The sequence below is a fragment of the Gobio gobio genome (genome assembly GCF_949357685.1).
Source record: "Gobio gobio genome assembly, chromosome: 4".
In the NCBI taxonomy this organism is placed as follows: domain Eukaryota; kingdom Metazoa; phylum Chordata; class Actinopteri; order Cypriniformes; family Gobionidae; genus Gobio; species Gobio gobio.
The window spans coordinates 61,484,615-61,512,613 of NC_137100.1; the positions used below are offsets into that span (position 1 = coordinate 61,484,615).

The 27,999-nt window shown below is 40.9% G+C and overlaps 1 protein-coding gene across 2 annotated transcripts in view; it reads right to left on the bottom strand.

Annotated features, from left to right (window-relative positions):
• unc5ca (unc-5 netrin receptor Ca) overlaps positions 1-27,999 on the bottom strand; it is a 244,119-nt gene that overhangs the window by 103,910 nt on the left and 112,210 nt on the right. For both annotated transcript variants that reach the window (XM_079815892.1, XM_079815891.1), the window contains exon 4: positions 25,419-25,522. In XM_079815892.1, the coding sequence (XP_079672018.1) occupies positions 25,419-25,522 (104 nt within the window). The remainder of the gene's footprint in view (positions 1-25,418; positions 25,523-27,999) is intronic.

A 27,999-nucleotide genomic window follows, 5' to 3' on the forward strand; every position in this document is an offset into this window, starting at 1 on the left:
GAATCTGTCATAATATAACAGCTTTGCAAACAATATTGCAGACTGTCATTCATTTCACATGCAAAGAGGACACTCTTAAAGGTACAGTATCACATTGATTTGTAAGTTCATGAAAATTGAACATGGAAAAAAATATATGATTGAAAAGTATAAAAGATTCTGACTACATAAAATGTAATATATAATAAACTAATAAAAATAATAATATATATTGTTTATCTATTATTAAGTAATGACAATTCAAATTCAAATAATTTGATTAATTAATCAGCATATCATGTAATTAATTCATTTGAAAAATGTATTGAGAGCACTAATTTGTATAATATAAAGTAATATTAACTGTGAAATGTTTTCAAATAGGAATGGTTGGGTTTATGAATGGGATAAAAAAAACACAAAGGAAGAGTGAAAAAACGAGAGTGCAGGAGAATGAAAGTGTGTTGAGATAAATGACAGCTGCAGACAGCAGGGCCAGATTTGCGGTTACGGGTCATCATGGAGATCAGGTGTGTTTAGCGTGTGCGATTGGTCCCTTGGGTCCTGCATAATGAACACACACTTCCCCACGGCCGCCACATGTTAAAGAACTTCAGCACTCACACACAGACATAAATACTAAAACACTCAGGAAAACACTTCCTCCTGACCTCTGCGCTCGCTTGAGAGCTTAAACACACCGCACACACACAGACACGCACGCATACTCGGTTTACCTATCTTTATGGGCGCTCTCCATAGGCGTAATGGTTTTTATACTGTATAAATTCATTTAAAATTCTTGATTTATTCAGTGACAAAGCAAGTGATGAGTGAGTCATTCATTAGAAAGATTCATTCATTTAGTAACGAAACATCTCTTGTGTTGTATATTTGTTTGGAACTATTATGTTTGCGAAATAGAGCAAAAACAGACACTATTCTGAGCCTAAACTGTAAGTCACCTAATATTGACTTGTACTTGTATAAAATCGATATGCATGATTTGCAATCATGCTGATATTCGGGAAAATAGCACTCTTGCTCGTGTGGTATTGCTTAACTAGCTATATCCTTTATAACTTTTAAAACTCAAGAACTCATAGAGGACCTTTTTTGCCTAATATCTTACATTTTGGGTGAAATTTTTATTAATTTTGGTGGCATTTTTGCTCCAAGCCCTCTAGTGTATGTGCGGCATGATAGCAAAAAAGTAACACATTACTTTCCATAAAAGTAACTAAGTAATGCAATTAGTTACTTTTTTAAGGAGTAACGTAACAATGCATTACTTCTCAAATTAACTTTCACCAAGACTGAGCATAATAAATATTATATATTAAATGTACTATCATGGTTCCACACACAAAAACGTTTTTTTTTTTTTAATCTGCCAGTGCAGTACGATAAAATAGACTTGCATTAAAGATACATTCCCTGAAAACAATCCTTAAAGGGTTAGTTCACACAAAAATGAAAATGATGTCATTAATTACTCACCCTCATGTCGTTCGACACCCGTAAGACCTCCGTTCATCTTCGGAACACAAATAAAGATATTTTTGTTGAAAGCTGATGGCTGAGAAAGGCTTCAGATAGGCCTCCATTGGCATTCAGTACATTTACACTCCCAAGACGCATAAAAGGCACTTAAAACGTCGTAACAAAGTCCATCTCACCACAGTGACTCTACAATAATTTTACGATGCGACGACAATAGTTTTTGTGCGCAAAAAAAAATCAAAATAACGACTTTATTCAACCTCTTCTTGTCTTCCGTGTGTGCCTCCACGACGCATGCGCGAGAATATGACGTAGAGCCAGCGTTCAGGAATCCATGAAATGCACACTTAAGCCCCATTTTGAGAACTACGCCGAGACCTAAAGCACGATCAATGTAGAATTCAACAGCTTAGACACGCGCGTCTTCCTCTGCTTGTAAACAAATCGCTTCTGGGTCATGTGTCCGAACGCCGGATCTGCGTCATATTCTCGCGCATGCGTCGTGGAGGCACACACGGAAGACAATAACAAGCTGGATAAAGGTGTTATTTTGATTTTTTTTTGCGCACAAAAACTATTGTCGTCGCATCGTAAAATTATTGTAGAGTCACTGTGGTGAGATGGACTTTGTTACGACGTTTTAAGTGCCTTTTATGGGTCTTGTGAGTGTAAATGTACTGAATGCCAATGGAGGCCTATCTGAAGCCTTTCTCAGCCATCAGCTTTCAACTAAAATATCTTCATTTGTGTTCCGAAGATGAACGGAGGTCTTACGGGTGTCGAACGACATGAGGGTGAGTAATTAATGACAGAATTTTCATTTTTGGGTGAACTAACCCTTTAATATCTTATGCAGTTACTCAATGGTAGAACCTGTTTGGGAACTTATATTTCATATCACTCATATTTATGCATAAATTTGCAACAGGCTCAAGTCTTATTCAACTGCTACTGGTCAACGGACACATAGACATAATTCATGACTTTGTCCTGGCGTGTGCACGCATACACGTCAAAATGTGTGTGTCAGCATGTGTACTGCATTAACTCGACTCGGACACAATAACTCACTCCATCTCTAGATGCATTTTCGAAATTTACACACACGCTGACACATTACGAACATACAGAACATCGGCACATTTAATTAATGGCACGCCATAAAAGTCTGTTACCGTAAACAATCTCCATCTTCATTAGCATAAAACACAGTAAAGTGCTTTTGCCCTGAGCTAATGAAGGAGATATTAATTCCTTTAACTGTGAGGCTGCACAAGCATCAAACACGCAGCTGGAAGCTGTTTTGCAGCAGCTTCTGGTTGAACGTGTGTGTGGAGCAGCGCTGAGGAGAAGCTAAAACAAGCAAGGCTGCTAACTTTACTGTCAGTAGTGCGACAGCAGCTTAGCTGTTTTCAAATAGTGCAGCTTTTCTGCTAAACAGCTATTTTCCCCCATCAAGGAGCAGTGTAAAACATGCAGTTAAATTCTATTCTCCCTCCACAGATCCAAAATAACAGAGTCCTAACCACCATAGACGCTGGAAAAGCCATTACTAACAAAAAACCTAACCCTAAAACACTATATTATTTTTACCCTGACACAGTAAGTTAGAGACCGGGGCAAGTTGTCACCAATCAACTGTCCAATTACACAAACGTTTTATCTAAACCGTCTATAATTTATCTAAATAATATAGAATTTGTGTTTAAAATAAACTATAATTATTTTTGGTGAATTTTGCAGTCCAAACTAAGGTTGTCACAGTATCACTGGGGAAAGTTGTCAGATGTTTTAATATTCATTTGTTTTATCTAAACAGTCTATAATTTATCTAAACAATCTATAATTCATGTTTAATATAAATTATAACTAAATAATTGTGCAGTCCAAACCAATGGCCAAGTTGTCATGTGTTTTATATATTGTAATTTCATGCATTTTATGTTTATAATTTATGTTTGCCAAAATGTTTTTTGTATGTTTTATGTAGTTTTTTTATTGCATAAATGTTTTGTGCTGAAATGCTATTGGCCTGTTTAATAGCAGGTTTCCGTCATATTAAAAAAAAACAAAAAAGAAAAAAAACTCCATAAAGTGTGACAACATGCCCCGCTATTGCATGCTATAAAGCAAGCGTGTGCTCAATGAACCGTATCATTTTGTCCTGGGCAATAACAGTGGAAATGACTTTAGGGAGAAAACTGAAATTGACTTTCAAATATACACTTACCTTGAGAAATATTCACTTGAGTAAAAATGTGACAACAAGCTCTGGTCTCCCCTACTAACAAAATGCATAGTGCATTTTAGATGAAAACAGACAGTGAAGGCAAGACATTTTAACTTAATTAAAAGCAAATGCACGTAAAATTAATTTTAAAATAGCCTAGTGACATGTAAATTGCCTGAGATAAAAACAGATAAAAACAAATACTTGTCTTAAACACACACGCATATGCAGCCTTGGTGAGCACAGTAAGGTGATGATACATGGGGTAACTTTTTTGAGCAATGTTGCCAGGTGATGTGGGCACTTTCCCATTGGGAATGGGCAACACATTTCTATCTGAATAAGTTACTTTACATCGGTCGTGCCCAGCAACAATGCTCAAAAAGTTGCCCCATGTGTCATCATGTTTTCACACTTGGTCCTTTTCAGGGGCCTGGGCGCGGTTCGCGTGATTTTTGGCCCATGATATGTGTGAACGCTAGTTACGTATGTAACTGTGGTTCTGTGAATTCCGGATGACCGCCAGAGGCGGTGCTAAGCACTAGTGGATAATCGCTGCGCCAGCTCGATAGGTCGAGAAAATTATAACAACAAAGTCACGTCATGACGCAGACCGAGACGCGAGGATATAATCCCCAGCAGCTCGGTGCCCAGCCTCGGAATGCTTTCTCGCGCATTCCGAATGACAAGGAACTCTGGCGGTCATCCGGAATTCACAGAACCACAGTTACATACGTAACTAGCGTTCTGTTTCATTCCTCCTGACCGCCAGAGGCGGTGCTAAGCACTAGTGGATGACACATATCAACACAGTCATGAGGAATGCCACCCACTTGCAACATCAGAGTTGCTCCAGAAGGACTGCAGAGCTCACATCATGGGAAGCAGCAACATTAACCTTGTAGAACCTTGCGAAGGTACATGGAGAAGACCAGGTAGCAGCCTCGCATACATCTGCCAAGGAAACTCCCCGAAAAGCAGCCCAAGACGATGAGACTGCCCTAGTGGAGTGACAAGTAACACCTGCTGGTAAGGGCTGATGAGATTTGCTATACGCCGACTTTATCGTTTCAACAATCCAGCGTGATAGTCTCTGTTTGGACAAAGGCGCACCCTTGCGTACTTCACCGTAACAAACAAACAACTGATCCGTCTGTCTGAAAGAAGCGGTAGAATTAACATAGCACTTTAAAGCTCGTACAGGACACAGAAGATGAGACCTTCCCCCATCTGTCCCTGAGTGAGTGGAAGGCGGTCGAAAAGCAGCCAGATGAATAGACTGATTCACAAATTGTGGTAACAAAACTTTAGGGAGAAAAGCTGGATTGGGTCGAAGAATGGCCCCGGAATCCTCTGGCAACCAGCGTAAGCACAGTTCACTCACTGATAGAGCATGAAGCTCACCAACACGTTTAGTGGAAGCGACGGCCAACAAAAATGACATTTTTAATGACAACCACTTAATATCCGCAACAGCCAGTGGTTCAAATGGTGGTGAACAAAGGGACTCTAGAACAAGCGGTAAGTCCCAGACCGGAAAGGGAGTAGAACGAACAGGTTTTAAACGCCTCGCTCCCTTCAAAAAACTGCAAACAAGGTTATGAGACCCCAATGAAGCACCATCAACTGGGTCGTGATAAACAGATATGGCAGCAACATAAACTTTTAAAGTGGAGGCCGCCTTGTTGTCATCTAACAGATGCTGCAAGAAACTCAAAATTTTTGGCACAGTACAGTGAACTGGGTCAATTCCTTGATCCCCACACCAAGAAGAAAAGATCCTCCAACGAGCAGCATAAATCTGTCGTGTTGAAGGAGCCCTAGCGTTGCTGATGGTGTTCACTACTGCTGGTTCACAAGCCATTAACTGTGAACTAGGCCTAACGGCCAGACCCAGAGCTGAAGGCGAAACGGGTCTGGGTGCCAAACACGGCCGTGCATCTGAGAAAGGAGGTCTCTTCTGACGGGAAGCTGCCACGGCTCGCCCTGTAGTAGACTCAGAAGGAGGGGAAACCATGGCCTGGCTGGCCATCGAGGTGCCACCAACAGCACCCTGTGCTTGCATAGGTATATTCGGTGCAGTGTTTCCCACAGAAGTGGAAAAGGGGGAAACGCATACAAAAGGCAGCTCGGCCACTCGTGGGCTAATGCATCCTGACCCAATGGGCTGGACTTCTCGGCTCTCGCGAACCACCAGCGGCAATGAGTGGTCAGTTCTGATGCAAACAGGTCGACCTCCGCCTTGCCAAACCGCTGCCAAATCAACTGCACCACGTCCGGGTGAAGTCTCCATTCCCCCGGGAGCAGTAGATCCCTGGACAGAGCATCCGCCACTTGATTGTCTGATCCTGGGAGATGAACCGCCCTTAACGAAGCTAACCGGCCCTGAGACCATGTAAGGATCTTGCGAGTTAGCTGTAGAGACGCAAGTGACCTGGTGCCGCCCTGATGGTTCAAGTGAAAAACCGTTGACGTGTTGTCGGAACGGACAAGCACGTGACGACCCACCAGATTTGGTAAGAAGTGTAGTAGAGCTAAGTACACTGCCTTCAGTTCCCAGATGTTGATATGTTCTAAGGCTTCCCTTGGTGACCAGTGACCACTGATTCCCCTCTGACTCCAAGTTGCCCCCCATCCTGTTAGAGAAGCATCGGTTGTGATCACTTCTCGACGGGAGGGCACCACCCCTAGAGGCACTCCGGCTCTCAGAAACGTCACTCGTTTCCAGGGTCTCAGTGCACGGGTACAAGCAGGAGAAACGGAAATCATGCGATGACGGTGTCTTGCTGAGTCCAACCCCAAGCTGTTGCTCCACCTCTGAAGGGGCCTGAGGTGAAGCAAGCCCAAGGGAATCACGGATGTGGCGGCAGCTAACATCCCCATTAGTTGCAGAAGGACACCATAAGAAACTTTTGTTCCTAGACGGAAACGAGTCAGTAGCTGACAAATCTTGTCCGTCCGAGCTTGGGACAATGTGGCAGACATTGTGATGGAGTTGAGTGTTATACCTATGAAGGTTAGAGTTTGCTCTGGGACCAGATGACTCTTTGTGTCGTTCACAGTTAGACCCAGCCTCTGAATATGCTCCAGCACAACCTTGGTGTTGCGAATAGCATGTTGTTTTGTTGGGGCACAAAGCAGCCAATCGTCTAAATAGGGCAGAATCCTCATGCCCTTGGACCAAAGGGGAGACAGGGCTGCACTCATGCATCTTGTGAAAACGCGAGGAGCAAGAGATAGACCGAATGGTAGGACTCTGAATTGATAGGCTTGATCCTGAAAACTGAATCTTAGGAACTTCCTGTGGTGGGGAGCAATGGGAACATGGAAGTAAGCATCCCTCAAATCCACGCTCACAAACCAGTCTCCTTTCGTCACAGATCGAAGAACATCGACCGTGCGTAACATTCGGAAAGGAAGAGACTTTAAAAACACATTTAGGCGTCTCAGATCCAGAACTGGCCGAAAACTGCCGTCCTTTTTCGGAACAAGGAAGTACATGGAGTAAAACCCGTCCCTCTGACTGAGGGGAGGAACTTTTTCTATGGCTCCTTTCAGCAACAGTGAATGAATTTCTAAGGAAAGGGCCTTTGAACTGTTTGTATCTTTGACAACTGTCCGAAGGATTCCTGAAAACTTGGGAGGCCGGCGTCGGAACTGCAGAGTGTATCCCCTGTTCAAGGTTGCCAGAACCCAGGGGTCGGACACTGAATTTTCCCAGTAATCTAGGTGTTGCACTGTAAAACGACCGACTGCCGGCCCCATAGCTTCAGGGTTTTTGGCCTCTGGTTTTAGGACCTGTGGGGGGGCGCTGACGTGGCCCCCCCTGACGGTGACGGTGAAAAGGGCGGGGTCCCTGAGCCTGTTCAGTCTCTCTATGACGCTGTGGTGCTTGAAACTGATGAACATTGTGTTGACGCACTCGTTGCTCTGAGCCGTGGTAGCGTGGGTGAGCCGGAGCCAATGGCATCCTAAACGGTGGTGCCCGTGGTACTTGAGTTAGTTGTCGTGTTGCTTCTGACAACTTCATTCTCTTCTCCAATACCTCAGAAACATTGGGGCCGAAAAGGTGTCCCGGTACAATTGGCAGTTCTCTCAGCGTCTTTTTACAATCTTCAGATAACCTTGCCTGGGCAAGCCATACCTGGCGCCTGGCTGTTAGAAGGGTCGATGAAAGTGTACCAAGTTCCCGCGTCACATGACCCATAGTCAGCAGAGCCGTCTGTAAGAACCGAGGAATGGAAGCATCCACGCTCGCGGACTCCAACGTATTATTACAGGCAAGAAGCAGCTGGCAGATAGTATTCTCAGCCCTCGTTATATATGCTACAGACTCATATGCCTTCTTTAGGAAAGAGTCAGTACGTCCACACTGCGCGCTTGGGCAGCGTACATTGCCTCTTAAAGCCTCATCCGGTGATACCACCAGTGCTGCTACTGGCTGTTCAATTTCAGGAGCCCGTCCTACACCAATGGAGTCAGCTTCGGCCATTGAAGCCAGTGTGCGGGCTGTCTTTGATCTTCTTCTAGGTACGTTAGGACTTGTAAGTGCACTGGAGAATTCTGTCACAAAGTCCTTGCATGGTGGCATTGCAAACACATTACTACCAGCAGCTTGTCTGAAAAACACATTGGCTTGAACGGGCTGCACAGGTGATTCGTCAAGACCCAAACGAGCCACAGCCATCTGCAGAATAGATAAAATATCATCTGGAGAAGATGGGCCTGCGCCCGATGAATGTACAGACCCACCACTCGAACCACCTGTAGCTGACAGGTTGGAAAAAACATCATGTGGGAGGGTGGGTTGCGTGGCAGGTTCCGCCAACTCTGCATCGAGAAAATGTGAATTAGACGCGCTCATGGAGAGAGCGTCCAAATCCATATCCATATCGTTTGAGGGTTGGAAATCACTCTCATCCACTGGTGTGTTCCCAGTATGGGTGGTTAGCGTTGGGGGTTGAAGAGACTGAAGAAGACGTTTCATCTCCATCATTTCTGAAGAGAGAGTAGCCACAGTCTTCGATAACATATGTTCTGAAGTTTCCGTCTGTCGTGAAGATTTTTTCTTACTCGGTGGAGCGCCAGCAGCTGCCGAAGCACGGCGCTTTTGAGCGCGTCGCGGCTGTTGCGCAAGACTAACAGGTGAGTTAGTGTCTAATTCAGCCAAGCGAAGCTGTCTTTCTGACAGTGGTAGCATACTACAATGCAAACACGGATCAGTTAGAGCCTCCTTCAAATGTTGAATCCCTAAGCAAGATGGGCATACATCATGTCCGTCGTCGGGAAGCATCGAATTCGGACACAATCTGCAGCTTGAAACGGGGATGAGAGGGCTATGATCCATGACTCCGTCAATAACGCGTCCTCGGTAGCACCGTAGGCACTCAGAACTGTAATAACACCCACTCCGGAGGTCAGACGTCCCTCAAATCTTCGGATAGAACCGGAAGATTATAACGTCCAAGATAGTAAAATAATAATATATAGGTTTGCGGTGAAAACGCTACCCAAGCGCGGTCGAAACCAGCCACCGGTAGTACCGTGAAGCACAGGGTATCGCCGACACAACAATAAAATATAATAGTATGCACTCACGTAGAAATGGAATCCGAGATATCCGTCCCGAAGATAGCGTTGAGCGTGCTGTCACAGTTTAGGAGGGCGAATCCTCGCAACTCAGGTAAACTGTACAGGACAGCGCGAAATAATGACCTATCATAAGCGAGAAAGCGAAAGAGGCTGGGCACCGAGCTGCTGGGGATTATATCCTCGCGTCTCGGTCTGCGTCATGACGTGACTTTGTTGTTATAATTTTCTCGACCTATCGAGCTGGCGCAGCGATTATCCACTAGTGCTTAGCACCGCCTCTGGCGGTCAGGAGGAATGAAACAGAACTCTCCAAACGATCTCAAACACCTTTAAAGCGTGGTCTGGGTACGGTTCGCTAAAAACAAGCAATCTGAAACAAACCGCTCTGGGCTTACTTGATTTTTTTTCTTTTCGCGAATTCCGATGTAGTTTGGTCATCAGATGCCTCCGTACAAATCGGCTGTTCTTCATGGCTGCTTCTTCTGGCAAATCTCCAATGCAAATCTCTACAAATTCGTTCAAAACTTGTTTATTGCCATTTCAACCGCTTCCGAAGGGACGCGGCTGCGCGCCTTGCCAGTTTAAAATGGTGTTACGAGCGCACACACCTAAAGCGCATGCACGGAAGCCAGCTGTCACAGCGCGTGCACTAAACGGAATCTTTAGCGTCCTCTTGCATTTATTTTAAAGTGTCAAAAACACACAGGTTTCACGTAAACAGGTGGTTTTGTCTTAAGTGAATGTAAACATCTGCATTACTAGCCTAATATAAGAATCAGTGGAGTACGTCATACAGTGAGGAATATATAGTTTAATTTTTTCATATGATTATTCCATTTCTTACTTGAAAGCTGCTTTTAGGCATACCTATACTTTACCTGGAAAATTTAAAGCAGTTTATTTCATTTGCATCTTTCTTTTATTATTTTATTGCAGCAGGGTTCCCACTTGTCTTGGAAAACCTGGAAAATTGATGACAAATTTTCCAGTCCTGGAAAACACATGGAAAATTAGAGAAAATGTAAAATGTCCTGGAAAATCTTGTTGTTGTCTTGGAAAATTCTTTAAAAAAAAGTTATTTCTTTAGCCGAGTATAAAGATTTTATCGCTGGCCCAAACAATTAGCGCTAGTTATAGAAAGCACATTTTCGGGAATGCTGAGTTTGATGCGTATGAGTATTTTGAATAATGATGTTTAGTCTTGTGTTGCCACTTGCAGCCGTTAGCTAATGCTATGAACTGCTCAAATGTATTTATGTTAACTCGTAAGCTGCTACCTAATCACATCATTTTGATATAAAGTCACATTTGTGTGGTATAAAGTCAGAATTGCCAGATATAGTCAGAATTGCGTGATTTTCGCAATTCTGACCTTTTCTTCACAATTGACTTTTTTGCGCAGTTGCGAGTTTATATCTTGCAATTCTGACTTCTTTTCTCAGAATTGTGCGATCTAAACTGCAATTGCAAGTTATAAAGTCCAATTCGGAGGAAAAAAGAATTGCGACAATTTTCGCGTTTATATAACAAATATGTAAACTCGCAATTGTGAGAAAGTCAGAATAGTGAGATAGAAAGTCACAATTACCTTTTCTTTCTATTCTGTGGTGTAAACAAGCTTCCATAGTCATAATGTATGATTAAGAGCTCATATTGAAAAATGCTGGATTGTTAAGTAATGGCCATAAACTGGACGGCTTTTAAAGACTTAGAAAGCAATATTTGGCATGATCCTCGTCTTTTATTCCCGCCGTAGTAAAATTGAAAATGTCCTGGAAAAGTACTGGAAAATGGTTGCTGAAAAAGAGTGGGAACCCTGTGCAGGCCTATTGTTTATTTTTTTGTATGTTGATGTTATAATTGCCTTCTGCAATAAAAAAAAAAAACATGATTCAAGGAAATTTTTTCAAAATGAACGTTATTTACAAAGGTGGATGTGTGATATAGCTAGTGCAAGAATAGGTAGGCTACTGCAAATATATATATATATGTGTGTGTGTGTGTGTGTGTGTGTGTGTGTGTGTGTGTGTGTGTGTGTGTGTGTGTGTGTGTGTGTGTGTGTGTGTGTGTGTGTGTGTGTGTGTGTGTGTGTGTGTCAAAAGAAAAACAACTTAATTCAACAGCATTTGTAGCAATGTCATTTAAAAATTAATAATAATCTTTACAAACAAATATCTTGGTTACTGAGGCACAAACAATGTAAGTGTAAATGTTGAAGGCCATAGGGTCAGCCATCAAACACTGAACTGGACACGATCCAAAAAGCAACAGTATGTACACAAAGGGGTCTGAGACCACATTCCTACGTAAGTGGATCAAAAAAGGTTCCGTGTCCTCTTTCAGGTACAGGGACAGTGTCAACGTGAATAGAACTGGGTCTTTTTCCACTTAGTTCACCTCTTTGTCCCCTTAAAGGAGTCTGAGTTCGGTTTTTAGGGTGTTTTCACACTTGGGTTCTCTTTAAAAGAACCAAACTCATACTCCTTTAAGTGGACCAAAAGGTGAACCAAGTGAAAAAGGACCCAGTTCTCTTCACTGTCCCTGTATCTGAAAGAGGACTCAGATCCGTTTTTGGTCCACTTTATTAGGAATGTGGTCCCAGACCCCTTTGTGTTCATACTGTGCTTTTTGGATCTAGTCCAGTACAGTGTTTGATGGCTGACCCTATGGCCTTTTGATCCCATTCACTAACATTGTTTGTGCCTCGGTAACCATGATATTTATTTGTAAAAAAAAAAAAAAAAAATTTTTAAATGACATTGCTACAAATGAATTGAGCTGTTTATCTTTTTACACAAAAAATATATATTTTTTGCAATACTACATATTCTTGCACTAGCTATATCACACATCCACCTTTGTAAATGACATTTAGAATTTTCCTTGAATCATGATTATTTTATTGCAGAAGGCAATGATAACATCAGCATACAAAAAATAAACAATAAAGAAAATATTTTAAAAAGATGCAAATTAAATAATCTGCTTTAAAATTTCCAGGTAGAGTAGATATGCCTTAAAACAGCATTCAAGTAAGAAATGGAAATGGAAAACTGCAAAGGCTAGTAATGCAGATGTTTACATTCACTTAAAACAAAACCACCTGTTTACGTGAAACCTGTGTGTTTTTGACACTTTAAAATAAATGCAAGAGGACGCTAAAGATTCCCTTTAGTACACGCGCTGTGACAGCTGGCTTCTGTGCATGCGCTTTAGGTGTGTGCGCTCGTAACACCATTTTAAACTGGCAAGGCGCGCAGCTTCTCTCTTACACAGTGCGGAAGCGGTTGAAATTGCAATAAACAAGTGTAAGTTGTGAACGAATAATTTGTCGAGAATTGCCAGAAGAAGCAGCCATGATGAACAGCCGATTTGTACGGAGGCATCTGATGAGCAAACTTCACTGGAATTCGCGAACAGAAAAATAAAGTAAGCCCAGAGCGATTTGTGTTCAGATTGCGTGTTTTTAGCGAACCGTACCATATGATGAGATCGAACCGTACCCAGACCACCTCCCGAGATGGTCTCGGTTCGGTTCGCTTTAAAGGGGTCTGAGATAGTTTGGAGTGTTCACATATGGGCCAAAATCACGCGAACCGTGCTCAGACCCCCTGAAAAGGACCAAGTGTGAAAACACCCTTAAAGAGGACACAAGTGTGAAAACCTGTCTTACCAATTTCAAAGTGTTTAATGGTGTGTATTAAAGGGATAGTTCACCCAAAAATGAAAATTAGCCCATGATTTTGTCATATTTACTCATCCTAGGTGTATATGACATTCAGAGCTGCCAACTTTTCAAAAAAACTTAGAGTGAGATTTGGTGGGGCCAACCAAAATTTTGCTGCGTACAAAGCAAAAATTACAACAACAAAAAATTAAATAAATAATAATCATATATATATATATATATATATATATATATATATATATATATATATATATATATATATATATATATATATATATATATATATATAATAGCTATATACACACACACATCACAGAAAACACTCTCTCTGCATTAGCATTTGAGTAGTATTGTTTTTTTTTGTTTTTTTATTTCTTTTTTGCCTTTGATAAGGTTGATAATTAATTCTGTCTATTAAGACAAAATGCATCTTTATGACGCTTTGTATACAGTATATCCTATTGACACACACACAATTTTAAAGCACTATGTAGAGGAATGGTTTTGTCTAATAGAGCAAATTGATTATACATCAACCTACAGTATACATTTACAGGGAAGAAAAAGGAAAAAACTGTCAGTCCTGTCTGTTGCTCTTCTGTCTGTTTTGTGGTTCTTTTTTGCTGTGGCTGATCTAAAAAAAAAAACATTGTAGTAAAAACTACTTTAAGTAGTTAAGTTACATTCAAGTTATACCCTTTTGAAAAAGTAGCTACACTACAAGTTACTATCAAAAAGTAGCTGGCTACATTGAAACCACTTTTTTCTTTTTCTTTTTTTTTACAATGAGATTGTTACAAATAACTGAATAATTGTTAATGAAGAATGTTATAATATTTGGGGTTTCAAGCTTCATAATGCAATGTAATTATGATTTCAAAGAGTATAGGGTGAATTCAGGGTTATTGGGACACTTTTCCCCAGACATTTCAATGGAAAAAAACTGTCAGAATCATTACACACTCAAATATAGCCTATATCTCAAACTGGCTGTTAAAGTGCAAAATGGCTACAAATTTAACATCAGTGCAAGAACAAAATGTATGCAAATCAACTTGCGATGCTGTTTGCGAACGTTCGTTGGTATGGGCTCGGGAAAAACGACTCGTTTAACCAGGGGCGCCGCTAGCAATTTTGGGCCCTATGAAAGAATTTGATGTTGGGCCCTCTACCACACCAACCTAGCTATCCAAGATCATCTCAGGGGGCCCCAAAAGTGTGTGGGCCCTTAGAATCGTCCTAACTTTCCCCCCCTTAGCTGCGCCCCTGCGTTTAACTATGCTTAATGACGGAACTTGTGACCATATAGCGAACGACACTTTCGGGAAACGCACCTCTGAGCGTCACTCCACTCCACTTCGCTCATTACAGGCTCGTTCTCGTCAGAACCCAAAACAGTATGTAGTTTTAGGTCGCGCAACACCGTATTTTTTTGCCCATGAATCTTGAACCCCCTCACCGAAAGCATAACTAATCGATCAACATGATCGGCTCAACATGTAGATCTATAGATAAACTCATCTTTCAGGCATTTGACCGACCAGGTGACACTTCAGCGTGAGAAATCGGGGGTGTGGCGTGTGAGCGTGTGAAACCAATCAAATGCGTGTGTCTCACAGCCAATGCGTGAGAGTTGGCAGCTCTGGACATTCTTCTTTCAGACGAATACAATTGGAGTTATATTAAAAATGTCCTGGCTCTTCCCAGCTTTATAATGGCAGTGAATGGCTGTTTCTGTTTTGAAGTCCAAAAAAGTGCATCTATCCATCATATAACTGCTCCACACGGCTCCGGGGGGTTAATAAAGGCCTTCTGAAGCAAAGCGATGCATTTGTGTACGAAAAATATCCATATTTAAAACTTTACAAACTGTAATCTCTAACTTCTGCTAACTGTCGTACGCGCGCGTTCACGAGAGCCAGGGCATTTTTTTATATAACTCCGATTGTATTCGTCTGAAAGAAGAATGTCATATACACCTAGAATGACTTGAGGGTGAGTAAATCATGGGCTAATTTTCATTTTTGGGTGAACTATCCCTTTAAGGAACACCTATAAATCAAATAAGACTAAGATCAGTATCTGTGATTTTCTGGTAATTACATGGACTGTAGTGCAAATGACTTTAACTACTTTAAATTATGAGTAGCGTGTAGCCACAGTTACAGAGCAGCTTCAACAGCACTAGTATGAAATACAGTTTGAGTCTCAATAGTGTGTGTGTGAGTGTGTTTTATGTGCATCTCTAGAGTGTTTCAAGTATATCTGCATATGTGTTTCCCACTGCGTTCTGATGGCTTCTGCAGATTTTACGGATGTTATGAATAGCACACCATTCATCGCTCCCTCAGTATATAAACTCCAGCCACTGTATTATGCTTTACACGTGTGTGTGTGTGTGTGTGTGTGTCAGAGGGCAAGAATATAATTGTGACTGTATAAAGTGGAGGTCTTCTCCTGTAACTATGGCCTGCCGGTTTGTCCAGGTTAACCTGTAAGTATATTTTCTATCGCCATGGAAACAGTGTGGATTTTTAACGAGGGCTCTGTGATTGGCCGGGTCTTGTTTTCTGCTCAACCGCACTGTTATTTTAAACCGTTTTAGCTCCCCAATGGCTGTGGCTCACGCTGTGGGTGTTCAGAAAGTATACGCCCGGTCAACAGAGAGGTCAGCCGCTCGCATTGTTCAGAAAAAGCAAATGATATGTACATGAAAAAGTAGATCCTGACCGGGTCGTGGTATTCCCAGCACCCTCCGGGAACATCCAGGGACGTTGGGAGGGCTTTTTAGTCTAGACGGAGTCAGCGAGCGGAACAGAGAGATATAGCAGCACTCGGTGGAATTCACATGGCTCTTCTTCACATCTCAACTTACTCTGCCCGAATGTGTGTGTGTGTGTGTTTTCGTTGTATGTGTGCTCGCAAGTGAGTGTGAAGAGTCCTCTGGGAGCCGCAGCTGTCGTTTACGGGTCTTCTGGGAAACCTCGACCTCTGGGTCAAAGTCAGGAGCTGAAAGAATTGTGACAGCTCCCAACACACATATGATGACAGACAAACTCAACAAGCGCACAAATACACAAAACTACAACATACAGCGATGGTCTAAAGCTTGGACACAACTTCCACAGTGTAGAATAATAGGAAAGTAATCAAAATTATGAAATAGCACAGCTGAACGTATGGGAATGATGGCACATCCATTTCTGCTTATATATATATACACACTCACCTAAAGGATTATTAGGAACACCTGTTCAATTTCTCATTAATGCAATTATCTAATCAACCAATCACATGACAGTTGCTTCAATGCATTTAGGGGTGTGGTCCTGGTCAAGACGATCTCCTGAACTCCAAACTGAATGTCAGAATGGGAAAGAAAGGTGATTTAAGCAATTTTGAGCGTGGCATGGTTGTTGGTGCCAGATGGGCCGGTCTGAGTATTTCACAATCTGCTCAGTTACTGGGATTTTCACGCACAACCATTTCTAGGGTTTACAAAGAATGGTGTGAAAAGGGAAAAACATCCAGTATGCGGCTAGCCTGACGTCGTCATACTCAATTCTAGTCAGAATATGAGTCTGATACTGCTCCATTGGCCTGTAATTATGGGGCGTGTTTCAACCGAACCAGGAAAGACCTCAATTGGATAGACCTACAACCAATCAGAGCAACGGAGCGCAGGGACGGACTGGGGCTAAAAAACAGCCCTGGACTTTCTCCCAAATAGGCCCATCATCCGGCCATTCGCCCTTAGCCGTGCGCAACAGACACTAGCCAGGATGTACTATGCCACAATACTGTCAGACTATCAGACAAGGTATTCACAACAAGTAACATCTCAAAACCAATGATGATAATAAACTTTGATTTATATTAAGGCTGTGAAATGATGAAAATGGCTAGGCTTAATTTTGTCTGTGAAGCTTTCACAAACAACCACCACATTGTGCCAATTCCAAAGACAAGGAAAAACTGCACTCTGATGGAAGACAGACAGAAAGTGCAAGCTAGGATTTTTTGGTTAAACAAAAATGTAGTCAATTATCTATCCCCCTTCCTTGTATGTTAGTACGTTTAGAGTGGTAGCAATGCATGCCTGATGATTTCCCGTTTAATTCAATACCTTAGGTGAGTGAGTGAGAGATTTTGGTTAGATGACAGTAGGTTACAGCTTGACAAGAGTTCATTTTGACAAAAGCACAATGTTTTGTTGTATTGTGAGTGTACACAAATAGGAGCTCAGGCTCAGCTTCCACTTGCTGGTCCTCTACTCAGTGTGGCTAAGCGATGTAGTGTGCTGGCAGTTGCACTGCAACCAAAAAGCCAGTAGTCTCGAGAGACTTGGAAACTTTTTCCCATCCACTTTTCTCCTTACGTTTTCTGCTAGCCATAGACTTTTTTTTTTTTTTTTTTTTTGCCGACGGCCGGGCGACAGCCCTCAGTTGGACGGCCGTTCTGGACTTTTCCAGAACGCACAGATTACCAATCCGTCCCTAACGGAGCGACACATAACGTTAGTTGTCAAATGTCAACGGCACTGTGTTGCCAAGTCCGCGGGTTGAAGCGACCCCAATTATGTATATATGGGATGTGGGAAAGGCAGTGAAGGTGGACTCGTCATCAGAGAACAAAACATGTTTCACATTGTCCACAGCCCAAGATTTGCACTGTTGGCACCAATGAAACTGACATTTGGCATTGGCAGAGATCAAAGGTTTGGCTATAACAGCCCGACCATGAATATTGACTCTGTGGAGCTTCCCAATGAGCAGTTTTGGTGGAAACAGAGTCAAGGTGTGCGTTTAATTATGCAGTGAGTTGGGCAGCTGTGGTTTTATGTTTTTTGGAAACAATCCGGGTTAGTACCTGGACATCCCTTTTAGACAGCTTCCTCTTCGTCCACAGTTACTCCTGTTGGATGCGGTCCGTCCTGCCTGGACTTATGCCGACATTACCCTGGATGCCATAGCTCTCGCTACAAAACAAAGACTTTCTGTCCTGGTCACAGATGAGCCAGCGAAACGCGAACCAACAATTTGTCCTCTTCTGAACTCTGATATGCAATATACAATATTGCAATATTTTAGGTACAGCTGTGCTGTTGCTCTGCTAATTCAACCTTCTTGGGCAGGAATTATTTAAATTAGGAATATTGTGACGTGTGCGTTCCCTGGAAGAAAACTCAAGATTGCAATGGAGGCGTTTCAGGGGGTTCAGAAACTGACACTGATATATAGAATAATACCAATTGGAGGGACTTTCTGCTTTGTAACTTTTCAGATCTGTTTCATGCTCAAATAGCAACATTACACACTGAAGAAAGTTGAAAATGTAATTATTTATCATATTTTACATTTATGCATTTAGCTGATGCAATGTACACAAGCGGAACAAAAGAAATGTGTCAAAGAGTAATATGTAATATCAGGTTTATTAGACAACTATATAAAAAGATTAGAAATGAATTAGCACATTTAAGTAGGCGCGACGCAAGTGTTTTTTGCTAGTTTCAGCCCGACGCAGTTCCCATTTTCACGTCGCGCCCATCTGTTCACCCATTGCCATGCTGGTCTGAAAACCAGGTGTGTTCATTGTTGGCGCATTGCTATTTTGAGGAACTGAAAACGACTGCGCCATTGACCAACAAAAACCTGCTCTAAAGTCAATAGCACAGTATTTATTTAAATTATTAAAAGGGAGATCTCTGGAGAAGTGTGCAGTCTTTCCACTCACAAATTCTGCCATGTAAATAGCGAATCTGCCATTGTGCGAGCGCAAGTGATGTTTTATTAACAAATTTCGGGAGGAGCACGTTCAGACAATTAAACCTAATTAAACACGAGCGGAGCACATAAGTTAATCAATTTATTCAACGATAAGAGGTGTGTATATATACTGCAGATTTACCTCCTTTACGTTGACAGTTTTTTAGCGTCCCTCCACCACCCCATCTCCTCACTTTGATTGAATAAACTCTTATTAGACGTCAACACAATCCATAATACCATGCAGTCTAATTCTAGACTATATCTATAACCGGGGGATACTCTGGGTTCGAGCCAAAATTCAGAGCCCTGAGTCCTCCCCGGACAGCACGCCAAATACGTAATCTTTACACTTACTAATTTGATGTAAGTGTAAACTCGTGAACTGGCTTTTAAAGGGAATGAGACTCTGATTGGTTTATTGCACATTATACCCAAAACACACCCATGACTCATTAAGAAATGAGGTACAACACTTTTAGATCATGCGCCGGGCGCGCCAACCATGTTTTCCGTCGTTAAACTAGCTAAAGTGGATTCGGACACACCCTAAGTGCACCTGCGCTTCAGACCATGCGCTCAGATCGTTAAAATAGGGCCCTAGTAAACCATAACTAGCAATGATTAATACTTCCACAGCATTTTATTAATCTTAGTTCATGTTGATTTCAATATTTACTAATACTTTAAAATCAAAAGTTGTATCTGTTAAAGGTCCCATGGCATGGATTTTTTATTTTATTTTATAATGTTTTCTGAGGTGTACTTATATTGTTAGTATGATTTTTACATCATAAAATGTCATAATTTAAAAATAAATGGCATTTTTTCTATACTGATGTTTGCCCTGAGGCTGAATGCCCTGTTGCAAGAGGCGTGTCTGCTGTGAGACTTCAGTAAAAACGCCCACTGTTGTGATTGGCTGACATCTTTGACGGATGGACCTGAGTTCACTTCTCATCAGTTCTCAGCACTTCTCAGTTCAGTGAACTGTTGTAGTTACTAGAATATACTTCAGGTTATTAGTTTATTTCTAGTCGGAGGGACTGTTACTCATGTCAGAAAGTTAGTTACTTTAGTAAATGATGGATCAGCGCCAACTCGAAACACGAACCGTTTAGAACGATTCAGTCCGATTTGGTGAACTGGTTCGACCGGTTCACTAAAAAGAACCGGTTCAAAAGAACGATTCGTTCGCAAACCGGACATCAATGGACTAGAGACAGAGCGATTGCTAACAAAGTTATATTGTTCCTACTGAGTTGTGAGAGCGCTTTCAGCGCAAGTTTATTTTGTTTGTATCTGAGAGTTCTGAATAAACACGAGTCTCAGTCACGCCGAGTCCGTCTTCATCATTATTCTACCAACTTTGTTACACATGCAATGTACCATTACAGCTGTCGAAATGAACGAGTTACGAGTTAGTGTTGATTATAGCATTATTTTTTTAGATATTTTGCTATCATATGAAAGGCGTACACGCATTGAGTACACAGCTTAAAGACAGCCAGAACTCGGTTTACACCGATCAAAATTTCTAGCCACTTGGGGACAATATTCAGGCAAGGGGAACTCCTATTAATGTTGAAAAACCTCATAAAATGAAAATTTCATGCCATGGGACCTTTAACATTTGTTCATGTACTGTGAGCAAACAATGAACAATTATGTTCCCTTTCAGATGGTAACGTTCGACGTACGTCGGAACTGACCGAGGAATTGGGGATTGCTTTCAGAGACCAATCTACTTCGAGTTTAACTAAACTAGCCAATGAACATTGGTATGTGGCTTACAGCGGTGGTTGCATCACGAGTGACGATCAACAGCAGTTTTCACAGCTTCAGAGTCTAGGCGTCTTTAATGAGATTGAGTGCTCACAGCAGGCTTGCACTATAGAACTGCTGTGAGCTGCGGCCATTTCCCCTGTGTGCTTCAGCACTGTCAGAGTGTTTCCTCGAAAAGAGCTTACATGGTTTGACCCTGCGTCTTTTTCAAGATGTCGTTCAAACCGTGTGTTTCTGGATGCGGTTGTTCCCTGTCCTCATTTGACGGCCACGATCTCTCTCACATATTAACATTTGTGAGATTGCCTTCATGGGTGAACGAACCATGTTCTCTCAGGAGAAAGTGATCATGTCGGCACGCTGTTTGTTTCACCTTTCTCGTAAGGGCTTGAGTGCTCATTGGCTCGTTTAGTTACACTCAAAGTAGATTTGATCAGTTCCGACCAAACGGCAACCTCCCGCAGTTTCTCTTGAAGCCAATACGGAAGTGACTTAAACTGCAATTCATCGACTGGCCGCTAGGGACCGGCTCCAGAAGGGAGCAGAATCTCATTGAGCCCCATGTTAAAATGCCCAACTTTACAGCAGATTAAAACATGTTTACAGCCTGGTACAAATTGTGGTTTTGGTCTATACGGCTAATTTTGCCCTTCATGACAACTGTGAGGGGGGTGAATTAATTATAACTAATTCGTTTACATTATATAAAGCTTTAAAGTCCTGCATAATTAAGGGTGTGGCCTTAGTGACAGGTGGATTGCCATTTATCTGCTGTCTGTTAGTCATCGCGTCACCTCAGCTCCGCCCACGTCCCGCCTCTTTGCCCATTTTCTGTTATCCGGGAGTGACGCGCGATAACACGCTGACAAGATGGCAACGGCCAGCTCGACCCTACTTTACGCTTCAAAACTGCTCTTCAGAATCCTATGGGTGACGTCAAGGACACTACGTCCATATTTTTTTACAGTCTATGGTTCCGACGTACGTCTCCTTCAGGGAACGAGGGTTACATACGTAACTGAGACGTTTCCTTTTTGAAGTGATTTCAATCATAATCAAGATGTTTTTATTAACTAACATTAACAAAAATTAATTCTGTAAAAATATATTGCTCATTGTTAGTTTATGTTAGTTAATGCATAAATTAATATTATATATTATAAAAATATTATATATATATGACATTTTGCATAATTTGATGTTTAATTATAAAAAAATAGTTTGACAGCTAGTAGGGGTGTAACGGTACACGTATTCGTATTGAACCGTTTCGGTACAAGGCTCTCGGTTCGGTGCACGCGTGTACCGAACGGTTATGAATGCAATCTTTAACAGTTAACAGTCGGCTTGTTTAAAGCGCGGAACACACTTCAATCCTAGTTTCCACACGAACATATTGAGTATTCAGTCCATTTTATCACGAAATTCAAATGATAAATGCATTTTAATGCTCTTTAATGTTACGTGACTGATAGACGCGTATCAGTTCAACTTCAAGCGGCAGCGCGCGCCGCGCGAGTGAACGCGTCGCGATCAGGAAGAGAATAAATATAAATTAATATCTTGTTGAGGATACATTACAACTTACTGAAACGTATCATATGTTGTGTAATCACTCCATCGGTGATTCAACCGCGGAAAGACAATAAAACAGCTGGTAAACAATGTCGTGTAGAATCACGTTTCCCTCAGAAGTCAGTGTCCACAGCTGTTAGCTCACTAACGTTAGAGAGATTAACTCTTTCACTGAATACATGCACTATATTAGCCTATATATTCATTATATTAGCCTATATATATTCATTATATACTACTTAGCCTGTTAGTGATGTCTTGTTTATTTAATGTATGTTTAAATAAACCTGTCATTAAAATTACAGCCACTAAATGATTATATTTCAACAAAAAATTGGAGAAAAAATTATAATAATTCGATTTAGAAGTTACTGCAAAAACTGCCTTATGTGAAGCTTATGAGTGTTGATTATTATATCTAAAAATAAATAGCAACTGAATTTAGGCTAATAGTTTGGGCTCTGTTGTTAATCTTTAATAGCAATATGTAAGTAAGGGCTCCCTATATAGTTTACAGCATTATCTTTAAAGGTCCCATGGCATTAAATTATCATTTTGAGGTTTTTCAACATTAATATGTGTTCCCCTAGCCTGAATATTGTCCCCAAGTGGATAGAAATGTTGATCGGTGTAAACCCGAGTTCTGGCTGTCTTTCTCTGCCTTTGAGAAAATGACAGGCCAGACGAGCCAATCCTGAAGTCTCCTGGTTTGACGTCCAAGCAGGAACGGTTACCTCCCTTTCCTCCGCCCAGAGAATCTGCCACGCCCATGCAAACGCTCGAGAGATCATTACTTGTGAACGAGTGAACGCAGGCAGTTTCTCAGTGTTTGGATGTACAAATGAAAACAGGAGTCTTTTTTCAGTTCCTTCTGATCTGTGATCAGTGATTTCTGATGTGTAGCTAATTATTTATTATTCCTGCACACGCAGCTCTCTCTCTCCAGACAGAACGTGATTTATATCTTGTGAGTCAGTGTTTTTGTACGTCCTCGTCGCGTCTATCGGTTCTAAAATGTGCATACAGTCATGAGTTTCTGCTCAACATCGGCAGAGTCAGATCTTTAGAGATAAACTTCACACACGCCGAAGCTCGGGCTGCACTGACTCGGCCTTCAACATCCCCGACCCCCAGTACTGCATCTGGCCCACAGCGGAGGCACCAAACGCGGCGTGAGATTAAGCAGAAGGGGGGTAAGCGTGAGCATATCCGGGCTAGCCAGCCTAGCCCCACAATAAACTGGATTACATTCGATTACTGCTGTTGTGTCTTTGTTTGCGCTGTGTACTCAACGCGCGTCACTGACGCTTTTATTTTATTTTAAAAATAATGCTATTATCAACACTTACTTTTAACTCGTTCATCTCGACAGCTGTAATGGTACTTTGCATGTGTTACAAAGTTGGTAATAATGATGAAGACGGACTCGGTGTGACTGGGACTCGTGTTTATTCAGAACTCTCAGATACAAACACAATAAACTCGCGCTGACAGACAACGCTCTCATAACTCAGTAGGTACCAGTGATGCGCGGGTTGATCCAAAATGAGCGGGTGCCTGCGGTCACCCACGGTTACCCGCGGTAACGAGTCATCCAAAATAATTTTTAATGATATTCGGGTCGCGGTCGGTCGGGTCATCCTTATTTTCCTTTTGAATGTTGAGCGTTATTAACTTTTTAATAAATACTGACGCGGGACAAAATGCCCGCTTTCCCAACACGTTGAACTGAGCAATGCCATTGTGCCATTTTAATAGGCTACTTTTAAACGCATATAGCTCAGAAAAGTCAGTTTTATGTATTTTCTGAGAGGGGGCGGGATTTTTGTTGTCAGGGGAGAGACGCACACATCGATTAGACTGGATAAACACATGCAGCATCTTAATTGTTAAGAAAATGAAACAAAATAAATGAATAAATCAATCCATTAGGAGCGCAAACTGTTCTTTTTCTGAATGCTGTATGATATAGGCCTAGTCTAGTGTTATGTAATAAACATGTAATTTAGTTGAAGCTTCTATTCAAAAGCAACTACATCACTCAGCTGGCATAAGAAAGTGAAACTAGCTCTTAAGGGCTTTCTCGCAGTTGACCTGCTGATGACCTTCAAGCCGGGTCGAAACATAAACATCGCGTTCATCAATATGCATCTAGACAGCTGAAATGGAAAATGATGGGCCGCCTCAAGAACTGCATGCTCTCGCCGCTGCACCTCTGAGCGCACCACGTCAGGGCCTGAAACATTTTCTCAATGGCCCAATGAGCTACGATGAGCATTTATTACTTTAAAAAAATGCGGGTCAGGAAGCGGGTCGGGTACAATATTTTCTTCTTTTTTTTTGCGGTCCGAGTTGCGGGCGGGTTAGTTGAAAACGTCGGTCGGGTGCGGGTTGTTTATACATTGACCCGCGCATCACTGGTAGGTACTATAACTTTGTTAGCAATCGCTCCGTCTCCGTGATGTCCGGTTCGCGAACGAATCATTCTTTTGAATCGGTTCTTTTTAGTGAACCGAACCAGTTCACCAAATCGGACTGAATCGTTCTAAAGGGTTCGCGTCTCCAGTCAGCGCTGATCCATAATTTACTAAAGTTACTAACTTTCTGACATGAGTGACAGTCCCTCCGACTAGAAATAGACTAATAACCTGAAGTATATGCTGTAACTACAACAGTTCAGACATGCTGAGAACTGATGTGAAGTGAACTCAGGTCCATCCGTCTCTCTGGCAGCAGCTCGTGCCTCGTAGACCTCGTTAAACCACGCCCCCTCCGCTCATTTAAAATGCAAAGATGTCAGCCAATCACAACAGTGGGCGTTTTTACTGAAGTCTCACAGCAGACACGCCTCTTGAAGCAGGGCATTCAGCCACAGGGCAAACAGCAGTATAGAAAAAATGCCTTTTATTTCTAAATTATGACATTTTATGATGTAAAAGTCATACTAACAATGTAAGTACACCTCAGGAAACATTATAAAATAATAGAAAAATGCCATGCCATGGGACCTTTAAGAAACTTTTAGTTATAACTGAATTAATTTAAGGACAGACACAATTTTTTTTCATTAAACCACTGTTGAATAAAAATTAATAAAAAGCAATTTTGTAAAACTGCTGTACCGAATCTGTACCGAACCGTGACTTCAAAACCGAGGTACGTACCGAACCGTCAGTTTTGTGTACCGTTACACCCCTAACAGCTAGCGACACAGGATAGAGTTTGACATTTATCCCTATAGGCAAAGATGATCTGTACAGAATTGACACGTGAGGTGTGTGTGTGTGTGTGTGCGTACCTCAGCAGGCGGTATGCCCTCGGGTGGGCGGCACTGCAGCAGCACTTCCTGTTCGAGTGACACTTCCTTCCCCAAGGGCTCCTGTTCAAACGTCTTCCTCAAGACTGGAGAATGGAGACAGAGAGAAGACTCATTTACTTACATTTCACTAGTCACCTGGAAATAGTGCAGAATATTTCGAACTTTTTTTTTTGCCCTAAATCTCCCAGCTTATTTCCAGGTCTTAATGAAAAAACAAACAGATAATAACAAGTGCAGAATAATCCGTGATCTCACTGTGATGCTGTCTGTGTAGTGGAGAGTGTGTGATTGGTTTCGTCAGATAGGTGAGGAGTACAGCTCACAGGACGTGTGAATGACGCTGCCATCTGCCATATTCTCAGGTCAAAGCATGACCTGTGCTACTCGTTCGCATTATTCTCATAAATTTCACATGCAGGTGTGAATATCTATTTTTCCCCGTTGGTTTCGGTGTCTTTCCATGCTCATGAGTGTTGTGTGTGTGTGTGAGTGGGTGTTTAACACTTGAGGTCTTGCAGAGAGAGGGCCAAATTCATCTAGTCTTCGTCGTATGCCTCTAACACCTCATGTGTGAACCTGTGAATTGTAAATGCAGAGATGTGTGAGTAACGTCTTTCTGTTGCTCTGTGAGGATTCTGAAGGTAAGACTTCCTGTTCTCTCGCAGTAGGCAATACATATATACTGAACATTTACAATGTGCATTTTTTATTTTAATGTTTAATATTATAATAAATAAAAATGTGACATCACCCATAAAATAATATAGTAAAATATTAATTTATAATACATTAACAATATACTGTGTATATATACACACATACATACATACATACATACATACATACATACAAACAATATTTACATAAAATAAATATAATTATGAAAAGGATTGAGAAAGGGACCATGTTTTACCTACATTTTACTGTACATTAAATCTTGCATTAAACATTATGAATCTACTTCGCAACAATACTGTGATGTACTTGATGTACTTGATTCGCAACAATACAATGATGTACTTGTAGTTTAAATGATGGTTCCCCTGAGTTATTACACTTGTCAAAACGCTGTAAAAATATTGAGATCAAGAAATATAATTTTTAGCTATTCCACCCAGAGCTGCTGCTCACCCTGAACCTTCAATTGTCTCCGCTGTGATTTCTCCATTCAACTGGACATAAAACACTCACGGCCGCACAAGGAAAATATCTTCAGCCTGTCTAGCTTTTTACTACTCTGCTCATTCAGACACACACACACAAACTGTGCATGTCTGTTTTCCTTCACATTACTGATCGAGGTAATAGGCAAATAAATCACGTCTCAGAGGGTGTGTGTGTCCGTGCGAGTGTGTGTGGGTACGGTAATGCATTCAACTCAATAGTTTTAGTGCTCTACATTGCTACAGCAACAAATCTTAAACAGCATTAATATCCTGAAAAGAGCTGAAGCCACACACACACACACACACACACACACACACACACACACACACACACACACACACACACACACACACACACACACACACACACACACACACACACACACACACACACACACCTGTATAACAGCACTCCTATTTCATTCATAATTATAATGTCTCGACTTCAGCAACAAACACAAGCTGCCACTGACCACAGTCCCTCAACTAATCACATATAATGTCCAGCGGTATTTAAAGTCACTACAGTTATCAAATATAACATCTATCACTATACTATATAATATATTAAGTACTGAACTAATTATATATAGCATTCATCACTAAACATCATCTCTAAATTAATAAATGTTGGACTTTTAAAACATTCAAAGTCAATTAAACTAATTAAATATAACATCTATGACTATACACAGTCCCTAAACTAATAACATATCAAATATAATTTTAGAGTCATTAAAATAATCAAATATAACATCTATCACTACAAACAGTCCCTAAACTAATAATATATCAAATATAAATATTTAAAGTCACTAATCAAATATAACAATATGACATCTATGACTATAAATTAATAATATACACAATATTTAAAGTCACTGTATTAACAAATAATATAACATCTATCACTATACAGTTCATATATCAAATATTTAGTCCCTAAACTAAAAATATATAAAATATAAATATTTAAAGTCATCAAATATACCATCTGTGACTATAAACTCTAAATTAATAATATACAAAATATTTAAAGTCACTGTATTAACAAATATAACATCTATTACTATACATTCCACAAATATATCAAATATTTTGTCATGAAACTAATCAAACGTAGCATATATTACTATAAATACACTCTAAACTAATATATATATATATATATATATATATATATATATATATATATATATATATATATATATATATATATATATATATATATATATATATGCACACACACACATATATAGTACCTAAACTAATAATATGTCAAATATAAATATTTCACGTCACTAATATGATATAAAACAGTCCTTAAACAAATAATATATTAAATAAACATAAACCAATATAATATAAAATCAGTCATAAATTCATAAAACGAA